The sequence below is a fragment of the Gobio gobio genome, assembly GCF_949357685.1.
Source record: "Gobio gobio genome assembly, chromosome: 25".
Lineage (NCBI taxonomy): Eukaryota > Metazoa > Chordata > Actinopteri > Cypriniformes > Gobionidae > Gobio > Gobio gobio.
The window spans coordinates 15,108,444-15,123,652 of NC_137121.1; the positions used below are offsets into that span (position 1 = coordinate 15,108,444).

A 15,209-nucleotide genomic window follows, 5' to 3' on the forward strand; every position below is an offset into this window, starting at 1 on the left:
GACGGCTGGCCTCTTGCCCTTTTGGACAGAAAAAGAGAACAGGTCTGGAACGTGGCCAGAATTGAATACAGTGCTGAGAGAGTAATGATATTTCAACCCTAAAGGCCTGTGCTCATCATCACCCTAAACGAGAGCTGCACAAACAAAAACATAAGCTAATATCATGCACAACTACAGACATCAGTTCACATATGCTAAGCATGCAAAAACAATAGACTAGCAATAGACTACGCTTTCTCATAGACTGACCATATGCTAGCATAAACAAATGGACTTCTTGTAATTGAAACAAAAACATTTGCATGGCGCCACTTGTATTCAACTGTTCAATTCAGCATTCATGAAGAATTCAGAACAGTTTGTTGTTCAAAGTTTGCTAAAACATACCCATAAAGTTTGTTACATTAATAGCTACAGGGCTAAAGTGCAAATGAAACCTATGTTGCTTATGCTTAATATGTTGCTTACCTAAGTATGTTACCTTAGTATGTGTATCTATACATAAATATCTATAGGACCACTGGCCTGGACTTTCATCATTGCTATTATATACCACCTTAGTTCATAATCCATCAGTTGCTAGTGCATACATTCACAGCTTCTTATATAAACTTTATGTGGAACGCTAGCAACAACAGCTGCAGGACTAATGACCCTGTCTTTTCAATATACAGACTAAAATGAGCATACAATATTGCTTCAGAGTGAAATTACTTCTTGAATTGTAATATCTACTCAGCATAAGTGCACAGTCCCATTAAGACATATATAATGCAACAGGGCTGTACGTCCAACCATGGTTCAACAAAGAGAGGAAGCCTGAGTTTCTGAAAGCATGACAGATGAGTGTTTCAAACCAGCCCTCTGGGCTACAAAGGGCTAGTTGTAAATTATTCAGGTTGTTTGTGTACACTCAGACCATGAGTCCAACTTCAACTCCAAACACGTGGTATGAAACGTTCAAGAACTGGAAGAACAAGCCCTAATACCTCATTTTGATATCAATCACATGCATCAAATGTTTTGCAGCAGGTATAATTATTGACAATCAGAATAAATTGGTTGAACATAAATTACAACTTTTAGAGGTCTCGGGGTGCACATCAAGGTAGGGTGTAGCATAAACCAATGGAAGTTAAAAAGAAGGAATGCAGTATCCTGGATATAACAAATGCAAAGACTTCAATCAATGGCCTAAAATTTGACATGCTAAGTCTAAATAAAGCCAAACGAAAGTAGTATAAGAAGCTCACCTTGGCAAAAAGAACTCCTTTAGCAGCCAGAGCATCCTCGCTGCGCCCATTGGGGAAGCATTCATAATGGGCATCCAAAATAGGGTAGCGACTGGCCAACAGAAGCCCGCTGTTCAAGAACTTGAACCGTGAGCAACATCCTTTCCAACCATAGCGTCCCACATCGCTCAGCACAAAGGGAAAATAGCGGTGCAGCTGCCTCCTGAGCCTGTCTGCAGCCCGCCTGTCGAAGACTTCCTGCAGACAAAGGAAGTCCAGGTTGGCTGGGAAAAAGGCAGAGATCTCATGGTCAAAGCCGTCATCACCATGACGGCGCTTGCGCCCAATCGGTCTTTTGAAGACTGAGGTGCGGTGTTGTGAAAGGGTGTTGTTGGGGGATATGCCTCCATCAGCTGCGTGGAAGCGAACCAGGGATTCCCGAGAGGCTGTGCGGCTTTCTAGGCTACCCGTATCCCCGTCCCCAGTCTGATGGTTTTCTTTTTCATCCTCAACTGGCTCAGAATCGGGAGAGGTAATGCTGATTTGCACTCCAGCCGGATGGAGAGGACAGTCATCTGAGTTCTGGATGATGTTGCTATGTACTGGACACTCACCAGAGGACTGTGGGTCTGCAAACTGGTGAACAGCACAATCAGGAGCATGCTCTTCTGCATTGGAGTGGAGAGGACACTCTTGGGAATTCTGGGCTTCAGTGCTGTGGAGGGGGCAATCCGAGCTTGTACCTCCTGAAGGGTGAGCGGGACACTCATTTAAGGCCTCGGTCTCAGTTTCAGTGGTGACTACAGGTTCAGGACGATGATCCAAAGAAGAGGTGCGGCGGAAGCCCTGAGTGGCCAAGCTGCAGAAGGATGCTGCACTTATTGAAGTATTGGTGGGCGAATCAATATATATCTTGATCTGGGGTCTGCTGGCACCATTACGGATCCGCTTGCCCACTTCCCGAGCTCGGCGTTGAGTGTCCGCAAGGTTGTTGAAGCGTGCAAGCGAGTCTGGCAGCAGGCAAACATTGGCACTGCCAAAGCAAAAGCTGCGACCTTGTGGACGCCACTCAGCAATTGCCGCCCCAGCCGATGCTCCCTGCTCGGCACAATGCTTGTCTGGTTTCTGGTGAGAGTAGATGTAGGGGTTCCTGATGGTCTGCAATGGGGCCCACAAGAGGAACCCAATGAAGGCGAAGGGTATGGACGCCAGTAACAGCACCAGGTAGAGCGGTGTAGAGATCAGGACCCCGAGTGCCAGAAAAGAGCAGGGATCCTGGGAGCGTCTACGCTTCTCCAGTGATGTTGCTACACAGGAGGCCAACAACCGGTCCAACAGCCAGTAGCAAGGGAAAACAAAGGCCCAAGACAGACGGCTCAGAAAGCTGAGGAAGGCACTGGGGTAGAGAGAGGTGTGCAAGACCATTTCTGGCGCACCTTGTAGACCAACTCCCGGAAAAAAAAAACAGTACAAAAAAAGAACTACAAAGTTAACCCGCCCCCCTGTGGTTGTATGAGGTACACTACATGGTTCTTGGGTCCTTCGCTATGTCCGACTTTGAATATGGGATATATGGGCTCCGTGCCCAGCCTCTTCCCTCCTTGGTGGGGGTCTACAATGCTAGAGTCTCGTAAAGAATCTGTTCATAGTGATGACAAAAACCCCTCCTGGGATACAGAATATTCCAGGCACAGAAAGGGGAGGCCTCGTCAGTGCAGAGCCTGCAGACAACCAAAGGGAGGGGGGAACAGAATACACAGGCAATCAGATGAAAGTAGAGGATAATGTGCAATCAACAAATTGGATGCCAGTAAAATTTCAAACGTTTTGGAAATCATGATGAAGAATAAATAATAATAGCTTTTCATTGAATGTAGAGTGTCAGGTCACCAAATGTAGCCTGCTATGTCAGAATGTTTTTCTTTTTCTTTTTTTTTTGCTGCTAAAAGTTTCTCGAATTGGGTTTGGTAAAATGTGTAATTTAAAATATAACTTATTGTTTGTAATTAAATAAAAACTCATATGAAATACAATTGACCTTATACATGATCATTATTCAAACTGCAACCACAGTGGGATTTCCTTTTTTCTTTTAGAAAAGAGGTCTGCCAGATGTGGCTTATTATTCAGAATGACCTACTGATTTTAACAAAGGAGAAATTAGGATAATTACCATTTAAAAAGCTACCACTGCACAGGTGTCACTGTAAAATATGATAACCAAGTCTCTTTGTAGAGTGATGGTGATTTTATGGCTGTTGCTCAAATAAGCAGACAGAAGCAGGCACATACAAACAAATGGAGTAGAAGATGAGTAAGATTAGACTGCAACCTCATAGACAGACAATTACAAGATGATACAGAAAATATTCTCAGTCTTTGTCACAAGGAAGTACCAATTAAATCTGCCTTGTTCTTGAACAATGAACTCAGTAAGGTGTTGCAGTTCTTTTGTTTTGTATGAGCCACCGCACATTCATTAAAAAAATATACACAATAACAAAACGTTAAAATAGAGTGGCATTTTGGGGGTACAGAAACAACAGTTACCATGATGAATACACAATACTAACATGAACTGCTAATAAGGGAACTGCTCCTGATTTGAGAACATTTTTAGAATCTACAAAAATAACGTTAAAATAATGACACTATGTACCCTGACAACATTTCATACTGAATCAGACTAACATGTTTTTTCAGGCACTCTTTACAGGCACTCAGCAGCTATCACATGTCTTTCAAAATAAAAGTCCTGCATCAGAAAAACATTTTGAATTACATTTTTTTTTTTTGATGTTGATTCTTTGACTGCACACTCCGCGACCCACTTTGAGAAACACTGGTGTAGATAACCCAAGCAGTTTATTTACAGTGGTGATATCCAAAACCATAAACAATGAACTAAATTAAATACATGGAACAAAACATTAAACATTATCTTGACTAGATAATGAACTATGACCTGGCAAGTGGAACATGACACATCATAACATACTTTAATACGTGACAAGGTAACATGGCAAACATGGGGAATTAAATTCAAGACAGTGGGTAGTCACATGACAAAAACGACCAATTACAAAACAGAACTGCAAAACAAGATAACAAAGGTGCTATCATACCATGTTGCAATTACCGTAATAATGAGATTTTGACACGTAAAAACACTTTTTACAAGTTGAAATCTCATAATAACGGTAATTGAATACACATCCTCGTAGAACTTGAAATTACAATTTGTAAACTCGTACCACGAGAACTTGTACCACGTGACCGCTGTAGATTAATTTGGCCATTTATTGTGTTGCCGTAGAAATGCATAATTCCGAGTCTGAGGGCGTAAACAACTCCGTCACATATTGTCATCTCGTAATTACGGTAATTCCTACATGGTGTGAACTAGTGCTGGGCGGTATGACCAAAAATGTATATCACGGTTTTCTAAATTATACCAGTTTCGCGATATATGACTTATGCTATATGACGTATTATTTTTCAGACGCACGGCTGTAGTATCAGTGTCCTTGTTTGCACATATATTACACGCTGCTGGTTCATGTTTAGAGCACTAGAGTATATGAAAAATCTCCATAAAAAAGTCAAACGCACTTGCTCAGGTATGTATCTGATCTATATAATCCATGTGGTGAGTGTTGTTAATCTCATCGCGGCGCTACGCGCAGAAACCGCTCACTTGCGCACGCTGCGTGTTGTTCGAATTCTCCACTGTAATCATAGGCTGAATCCAAAATTCGGACAGTCATTTGTAGTGGTGTCCGAAACCATAGTGGACGTTATTGAGTGCACTCATTCAATCCCACATTGCACCGCAATAACACAATTATTACTATTATATCACAATACAGCCGATGTACACTCAATGGCTGTCCGACTTCACGCACTCGTTTACATTCACTCCTTCAAGTGAACTATATTAGTGGACTAATGTGGGGAATAGTGAATGAAGGTTTAGGGGGTGATTTCAGATAGGCTGTAATGCGATTTTAGTTGTGTCCTCACTACAGTGCAACAGTGAAAAGGGACCCCTCTCAAACAGTGTCGCGCTGGGCCGTGTTCCGAACGTTGTTTAAGTGACATATACCGGTATTTCGATATAATCAAAATTCATATTATAACAAAAATAAACACCGGTATTCGGTATACCGCCCAGCACTAGTGTGAACACGAGAAAATGAGCATTAGCCAATAAGAGAACAGAACTGATAACAAGACAATTAACCAATGAAAACATGACACAAGAACAAGCAAGAAACAGAGGCTGAATCCGAAATTGCCCCCTATACCTTTAAATAGGGCACTATTTGAGGGGACAGCCATTTGTAGTGAACGTTATTGAGTGCACTCATTCTATCCCACATTGCACCGCAATAATGAGTGTACAGCCGATGTACACCAAACGGCTGTCCGAATTCACTCACTCGTTTTTATTTACTCCTTCAAGTGAACTGTATTAGTGGACTAAAGTAGGGAATAGTGAAGGAGGGTTTAGGGGGCGATTTCGGATTCAGCCAAAGATTTCATGACATAAAACACATGAGGGGGACAGGGAAACACATGACATGAACCATTTCCAAAATAAAAGACATGAAAACATGAACTGAGAACATGACTCAAAACCTAACCAGACATGACTCTCCACCTTAATTATTATAATGAATTATTTGATTAATTCTAAAATATACAAGATGATAGCATAAACTAATACAATATGCATAAATTAAGCTTTGTTTAAAAAGCATCCATTGTGAAACCCTGACCTAAATGATCAAAAGATTTACCGTCAAAGTTGGTAGGTCAATCTTTGACACGACCAGGAAATGTATGTTCCTGGTGTGGGTTTATAATCACGTTGACAGCTACTGATGTCAAGAGACAAAATAATGAATACGGAAAGACATGTCTCTGACGCCTAGTTGTATTGTTAAAGTCATATTGTTACTAATCATGTTCCACACCACATTATGGACATAACATGGGGTTGTGAACACTGTTTCAGCTTTCTCACACAAAGTTCTCTAAAAATACTACTGAAGCTAAAGCACAGATAAAAGTCAATGTCCCACATGTATTTTACCCCATAAACATACAGCAGTTTCCCATAACACAGAGCATCACGTACAAATAATCCCTTTGCATCCACACTCACCTCATCTGCACACACACCTAATCTGTGGAATAATAATTTCAAGGGTTTTATCCATCACTGCCGCCTAATCTGCACTGCACCGCTCTGCCGGCTGCATAGTGGCCTAGACGTGAGGAAAAAGCTCATCATTTTTTTTCTGAGAGAGCTGATTTTGACAGCCCGCAACGAGCACAGGGGAGAATTTGAGCCGCCTGACTCGGAGAGTGACAGACAGGGCCGTCGGTGCTCGAGAACAGGAAAAGGAAGAGTGTAGCACATGAACGTGTGGTACTTTGCAGCTGTGCATGCTGTATACATGCGCATTACCGCACAAACACACACACATGTGAGGGGGTTAAGCGACCGTGTCTTTGGGTTAAGCTTGCCTACTGCTGAGCAGCTTTCAGGTCACACACACACAAAGCTTACAAAGGGAATCTGGTGCAAAAACAATGTCCTCAACTCTTCACAGACTCCCAGAGTAGGTCCTGCCATATGGTTCTGTAGAGGGTACACACGTACTTAACCACAAATACACACTCAAATCTACACTGCAACTGACAGATAAAGAGATGTAAACCTTTCAGTTAGCAGTTAGATGATCTGAGCCTGCCCAGAGGAACATTTTATTGCTCAAAGATTGCTCTTTAATAGCTCAGAAGACATTAGATGCCTTTGATACTTCATTTAAAGGTGCAGTAAGTGACATTAGCCACTCTGGGACTGTTAGAAATGCCCCCTCTTTCCAAGACCCCGCCTACTTCAACTACAAACCTACTGCTTGCTTCCCATATATGGGCTGGCCTGTGAACATGCAAGATTACTGACAGAAAGTTCCTAAACAAAGAATCTGATTTATGTTATGTCATATGTAATATACTGTAGTATTAATATTTTCTGTCATTCCATTATATTAACATGGATAGCATAGCTCATAATTTTGGTAATTTGTAGAATTTGATGAGAAATGTTCATGTCAGTGTAATTTTAATATATTATTTACGTACTATTATTGTATTTATATTTTTGAATGAGCTTTTATTTGTATATTATCAGTTTTCATTTGAATTTAAGTTTTTTTTAAGTGCTTTGTCATTTTTATTAGTTCTGTGTTATGACAAATGACTGAAATTTATAACAATACAAAACAACAGTACAAATAAAAGCAGAGAAAAATAGAAACATACACAGTAGCACTACGCACTAATTTGCATAATGCCAACCGTGATATTGTGAGATTAAATGTGAAATTATTATAATATAAAAATATATTAAAAACTTTAATGTTAGGTGCGATTAATCACAATTAATTACAGAAAACTGTGCATTTAATAAGTGCGTTTTTTTTAATCGATTGACATTACTAAAAAAAGCTGAATAAATCATCTAAATATTAGATTAAAAAAATTTAGAAATAAAGAAAATTGAAAAATGTTGTCTTGGCAATCAACTAATAAAAGCCGAACCTATTCTAATTACTCAAACTTAAACTGAAATAATATGAAACTGATAATATGATAATAAAAGCTAATTTATGAATAAATACTAATAGTACGTAAATAATATTAAAATGAAAGTTAACGCTAAATAAAAATATTTTAACACACAGAAACCTTCCCTTTTATTTAACCGTTTTTGTGAATGGTATCATGTTTAATGAGGCTCATATGATGCGTGTCTATCAATTACGTAGTAAACATAGTTGTACTCGAAAATAGCATTGTCAAGAAAAGGTCGGCGGCCTGTGAGTGTGAATGATTTTCTATTTTTCTGTTGTTCCTTGATTATCCTTTTCACTTTTATTATGCTGCTGTTACTTTAAGACCTGCCGCACATCTCACACAAATTCCATTTTCTCCCATTTAAATTAACTCTTTATGTTCATTTAACTCATTTAAGTTACTACCGTTACTACTGTGCTTGTGAGGATTCTTAACAAAACGGGCATTTTGGCATAATTTTCCTGCACACGAGTCAGGTGTGTGACACAGACAGGAGATTCACAAATGCGTTCTCTTTTGTGTCTTATCGCGCTTGAATGGTTTAAAAGCATTTGCATTAATAAGAGTGTGATCATATAATGTAACGCTAGCCAAAGGATGATGGGAAAAACGGGTGCTGCATTAATTGCGTTAAATATTTTGAATGTGTTAAACTGAAAAAATTAATTGCATGCGTTAACGCATTCATTTTGAATAGCCCTACTTTACTTCAATTATGGAAAAGGATTTTTAACAACAACACTGATTCATTTTGACATCTGACTTTTGATTGCAGACTTGGCAAAACTGAGCACCATCTTTATCTTCTGAAACCCTAGAGCTGACACGCTATAATAAGAATAAGATGTCTCTCTTTGCTCTCTATCTAATTTACTGATGCCTAAGAGAAACAATCGAGATATTACAGAGATCTCACTTTTCTTTCCGGGAGATATCACCCTTTTTCTTTTTGTGTAGTGTTGAAACTATTCTCATTGTGTATTGGAAACTATTGTGTTTTTCGTCAACCCGGCCACTGCTCCGTTTACATTTATGTGTATGCACTTAAATGTTTTGTGTGCCTTCAATAACTTGCCTTCAAGAGTCAATATTGCTCCTGAACAGACCAGAAGTCTGATAATCAAGGCAATAAACTAAATGAATGCAAACACCAACAGAAAGTCTGTTACCTAACACTTTGTTTAGAAAGCCTCAGCTATAGATCCATTTAAACACGAATCCTTCACCTCCTAATCAATACTGATCACAACTTTCCCCATGAGGAAAGAGAGAGACACTAAGAAATGTCACGTCAATGACTGTGACTGTTTACCAGCGATAAGCGCATAAACAAAGAATCTGTTCTGTACATGACAATCAGAGGTTTTTGGTTATTAAGTATTACATTTATTTTCTGCAGGTGAATCTCACAAAAGCTGTCAGTAACATGTAGGTTATACCTAAATTAAAAGGAAAAAACTATATTAAACTAAAACTGTGTGATATGGACGCTTACTGTCTCTTTAACTTTTTCCCTGCCAGCGTTTGTTTTTTTTTTGCCAGCCACCGCCAGGGTTTTTGATAATTTTCACAAAAATGTAATGGCCCAAATATATATTTTGTTGTATGAATATCTGAGCATACCAAAAGAAAGAGCAGACCCTCTGCTTTTAAACAAACAAACAAACAAACAAAAGTTTTATTCTAGCTTGCATTCCTTTTTTATCAACACTTAAATATGGGTAAGCTTCATAAAAAAAGCAACATTTTGAACAAAAAGCTGAGAAAATCCAGTTTTTGTCAAAGACTACATCCAAATCAGATTCAGAGCGATGATCAAACCCAGATGGAGTAGATCGAGTCCATCAACATCCCTAATGCTTGCACAGTCCTATAGCTCGTCCTGGTTCGACATTTCATTCAGTAACATTAGGCAGTTTTGATTTATATGATATTTAATGTTGATGATCATGTTATTTTACATATGCATCTCCGATAGCTTGTTTTTTTGCGACTTCTTCGCCTGTGTTTTGATCAGGAGATTCTGTACTCATTCAGAAGATGCATAATATCGCCCCCTAGTGTATAACAGTGAAAACACGGAAACACAGAAAATTCTGTGTTTGGCAGGGAAGCATTTTCTCACAAATAACGGAAATTTCTGTGTTTGGTGCGGAAAGAGTTAAGAGTATCTTTTATGTACATAAATAAAATGTAAAAAATAAAATTAAAAAATATTAAAATAAAATAAAAATAGACATGATCTATGTTATTCCTTTAAGAAAGCATGGAAACTGCTGTACAAATGTGCATGTTTATGTCTTGGCCTTCCTGTGAACTCACGACATTGATTGAATTGTTTTTGTGCGCATGTGTGTTTGTGTGTGGACAGGTCTCAATTTTCAGGTCTGATTTTGTATCTGGTAACTTTAGAGATCAATGCAAACTCATCAGCAGCTCTGTGCCACTTTCCTATTTGTTCATTATTAATGGACCACAGGAAGAGGGAAAGATAGCCATAAAGGAAGAAAGAGACAGCATTAACTGTAAAGGCCTGAAACATGATCCATTGATAATTTACTTCGTACTTTCCTACAATCAACAAGGATAGCTTAATGAAATATTGCGAAATACACACAAGCCCTGAGGTGCTCCTGTCACTTTTATGTCAGGTTCATTTATCTCATCTTTTAATTTCCTGTGGAACTTGGCCATTGCTTATTCTTGACTAATGTGTGCATGTGTGTGTGTGTGTGTGTGTGTGTGTGTGTGTGTGTGTGTGTGTGTGTGTGTGTGTGTGTGTGTGTGTGTGTGTGTGTGTGTGTGTGTGTGTGTGTGTGTGTGTGTGTGTGTGTGTGTGTGTGCACCAGAGCGAGCGACTGACACTGCACTGAGCACACTCAAGGGAGTTTGTTGCCATGGCGACACTGCACTCACTCATGAACAGTATTGCTGTTGTCTATCAGTCTGGTCAATGCCCCTTTAGTATGACACACACCCACACACAAACACAAAAATATTATTTAATCTACACTTATCTGTACTTCCTCTGTATCTTAGTGGTCTAAACCAACTCAAGGTAATGTCTTCAAGCAAGCAAAAAAATAAAAATAAAATAGTACTTCACAAGGATTTTTGTACACAAAACATAATAAACATCTTGAAAAGAGCAGGTTTATGTATAGTCGAGTAATATCCAGGCAATAAACCCTGTAAAAGCATGTGAATGTTGTTCTAAAGTATTGGTAATATATGTTTACTATCGTAGTAGACACTAAACTGTAATCAGCGTATAGTTAGCAAATGGCTTTCTGGCCTACCCTTAATATAATTGAAAAACTGCATAGGATTGACAAGGGACGACAATCACCAGACAAGTGTCTTCAAATCCCATGATGACAACACTTGCTATATGCAAGGTGTTAATGAAGCTGAGCATCACACTCATTTATGCCGTAGACATTGCACAATTTAAATGAGACGAGGAAATTCCAGCCGAAGCATTGCCTCTCTTGAGTATTCGCACACTCAAATATGGGTTAATTGCAGTGGAATAATGTTTGTGATATAATTTAATCCATCAACAGATCAAATGGCATTCCCGCTGCATGGTAGATAAAGCTCATTTCAGATGCTAATCAATGTGACACCTTTGCGGAGGGATTATGACCGTCAGATCCACAATAATCCATCATTAATCAATGCATGTGTAATCCTCATCAATCTAGCAACAACAAACAGCCCTATTAATTGTGACAATGCATTTGAACTATTAAAGAAAAAGATTGAGGGGTGAGTGAGTGACTGTGAAAAAGTCTGCGTCTTAGGTAACTAAGGTATTTTAAATGTTCCACTGTGTATTCTGACACCTTTCTATCAGAACCAGCATTAACTTCTTGAGCAATTTTGAGCTACAGTAGCTCGTCTGTTTGATCGGACCACACGGGCTAGCCTTCGCTCCCCACGTGCATCAATGAGCCTTGGCCACCCATGACCCTGTCGCTGGTTCACCACTGTTCCTTCCTTGGACCACTTTTGATAGGTACTGACCACTGCAGACCGGGAACACCCCACAAGAGCTGCAGTTTTGGAGATGCTCTGACCCAGTCGTCTAGACATCCCAATTTGGCCTTTGTCAAACTCACTCAAATCCTTATGGTTGCTTCTAACACATCAACTTTGAGAACAAAATGTTCACTTGCTGCCTAATATATCCCACCCACTAACAGGTGCCGTGATGAAGAGATAATCAGTGTTTTTCACTTCACCTGTCGTAATGTTATGCCTGATTGGTGTATTTACTCCACAAACTAACTCTACAAACAGTGATAGATGGACCTTTCAACCTTTACGCTAAAGAAAAAATCCAACGCAACTTTGAGGGGACCAAGCGAAACATGATTTTGTATTTCTGCTCAGCTAGCGTCATCAAGACGGAGAATTGGAGCACTGTGCTGCGTTCCACTCCACTTTTAGGCATGCACTTGCGAACTTCCCCTGGGGGGAATCCCCGCCGCCATTTTGAAGTGCGTTCCACTTTGTGAAGTAGACAAGGGAAGTTTATATGGACAGACCCTTGCTCCCTCAATTGTGACGTCACCGCATATTGCGTTTAATTTACCCCACCACAAACAACTCTATGATATTTTATTTTAATTTTTTTTACATTTAAAACAACCCAAACACACCTGTATACATATAGAATGCTGCAATTTCGTAAGGGAAAAACATAATAATAATTAAATTGTGGATCAAGGGCTTAGGGCATTCCAGTTCAGTCCATTGCAAAGGTTCCGCCAGTAGTGGGCACTCATGCAACGTAAGCAATGACGCATATCCGAGTGAACGAGATGGAGGGAAGTTAGCGAGTGAAGGGCATAATAAAAACGAGCTGGAACGCAGCATTATTGTATTTGGGATCTGGCTTTCTCCGCACCGTCAAAATAAAAGTCACAACAACAAGCACAGCTTAAGACACTTCAGAGTTCCTTCTGGCGGTGTGAATGCAACCAGAAAAATGACCCTAGGGGAACTTTTAGTTTTCGGGGCACCACCTTGGTGGCTAGTCCTATAACTAAGGTTCTTGAACTACCAGGTCCAGTATTCTGGGTGGTTGACAATAATAATTATTTTAATTTAATACTAATAAAACCACAATTTTATACTAACAAATACACACGATGCTAACAATATTTTTTTAAATATATAACTTAAAATATGATAAAATAAAAAAATAAAATTTGAATTCATGCAATTGTTACTTTACAAGAGTAACTTTTGTGGAGACAAGACTGGTTCTATCACCCCTTTCATTTCAACCCTCAACTATCCCTGAATTTTGAAAGCAGGGAACTGGCTTAATGAACTGAATTACTGCCATTAGAGGAATGATCATTGCGATTATCATGTCGTCTAAAGAGCAGTAGCTAACTCAAGTCTGACTGTGCCACGACTTCCATTCAGCGGGGAGCGACCATTACTCACCAGACTCCCTGACACCTGGTTACACAAGGTGATGAGTGCTTTTACTGTGTGGGTGTTTGTGAGATTGAGTGGCATCCAGGGGCAAGACAGACAGAGTGTTTGAGTGAAGAAGTGCGTAGGATGGTAGAGGATAGGCAAGGTGCTATTAGATATGGCTGTGCTAGATTTTTCTCACTGTTCATTCCTTGTGATTTGTGTATGAATACTGTACAGTGGGGTTCAACACTCTGAGGCCACATTGAAAATATGGTATTTTTTAATTTGAAGCTTTTGAAATGAACAAAATAAAAGAACTCTGACTAAAAAAGAATGTTTACGATCTAAAATGAACAAGACATATTTAAGATTATACACTATGTCTAGGTCACAAATCAAAATGTAAGCAGATTTTGTGACGTTAAGTCCTTTGTACAAAAGGTCAAAACCACAGAGCAGCTGCTCTTAAACATTCTACAATCATGCTGGATAAAAATGCTAAAATTGTTAATTAAAATTACAAATATATTTGAATACATTCAATGAATATTAATAAATTATCAAATATCAAATTAGGAAAAAAAAGACAAGTATTTTTTTTCCTAGTGGTCTCATGCAGGCCCTATTGTACTTGTGTGTTTGTCTTTGAATGAATTAAAGCTCCTGTGCACAGATCCTTCGGTTTGTGGAATGACGGCAGAGGATTATGATGATGATTCAGTATTACCCATCATGCTCTTGGGCACTGGCCCATATGGGCCCCCCTATCTCTACAGGGTGTTTGCTCTAAATATAGTCTCAAATCTAGATCATGCTGGATCAATACTCTTCTACACACAAGCACACACTTTCTACTACATGTATCATACTATGTCTACTGGAAGAACAATTCCTCTATGATATTTTCTCTGTGGTCATTTAACCTGGTTCTCCTCCTCCCGCCTCCCCCCACCCCCGTCTCACATCTCTCTCTCCGTCTCATTCGCTTTTTCCATCTGCATGCATGACCCTAAGTGATCCACACAAATACAAATTGCTTTTAGACTTGTGGCTGAACACAAAGACGACTTGCAAATCAATAAACCCTGACCTGCCTTCGAAGGCACACATGTAAGCAAATGAAAATAAAACACATGTGTACAAACAAACACCCACACACAAATGCAACATAATGCATCACAAGTTCCAATCCATACTCTCTCGAAGAACAAATATATCTGAGTTGTGGATTTGATTGATATATTGCTCAGTTTGACAACGTTTTTTTTTTTTTTCTTCTCTATATCAGTTTTGCCAGTAGATTTAATGTGGTCAAAGGCATTTTGAAGACAGATTGAAAATAGTGTACAGTCAACACAGTGTCATCCAAACATGCATAGTAAGGGAAACAAGCCATAATCAAACATGTCATCCAAATGTTCCTCAGCTCTGATGCAAATGAGTCATTTGCTTACTCTATTCTTTCAATATTTTTTCCACATTTGCTTACTCTATTCTTTCAATATTTTTTCCACATTTGCTTACTCTATTCTTTCAATATTTTTTCCACATTTGCTTACTCTATTCTTTCAATATTTTTTCCACAAAATGAGAAGCTAAAACACAGGCATGGTATTCTGATTTCTGACTGATACCAATAGCCATTTAATTTTATGACTGAAAACCTGTTTGATAACAATTATGTATCTGTTTTTTTTTGTTTGGTCTGTTAAAAAACAGTTCAATATCAATTCTAAAATGATAAAGTACACTCACCTAAAGGATTATTATGGACACCTGTTCAATTTCTCATTAATGCAATTATCTAATCAACCAATCACATGGCAGTTGCTTCAATGCATTTAGGGGTGTGGTCCTGGTCAAGACAATCTCCTGAACTCCAAACTG

At 39.0% G+C, this 15,209-nt stretch overlaps 1 protein-coding gene across 2 annotated transcripts in view; it reads right to left on the bottom strand.

The window, feature by feature from the left end:
• The window catches only part of smpd3 (sphingomyelin phosphodiesterase 3), a 48,258-nt gene that overhangs the window by 20,382 nt on the left and 12,667 nt on the right, over positions 1 to 15,209 (bottom strand). The window contains exons 2-3 of one of the 2 annotated variants that reach the window (XM_079809987.1): positions 6,403 to 6,505; positions 1,254 to 2,953 (exon numbers count right to left, since the gene is read on the bottom strand). In XM_079809987.1, coding sequence (XP_079666113.1) covers positions 1,254 to 2,657 — 1,404 coding nt within the window. In that variant the 5' untranslated portion in view covers positions 2,658 to 2,953; positions 6,403 to 6,505. The remainder of the gene's footprint in view (positions 1 to 1,253; positions 2,954 to 6,402; positions 6,506 to 15,209) is intronic. The other variant, XM_079809986.1, reaches the window with a different exon arrangement.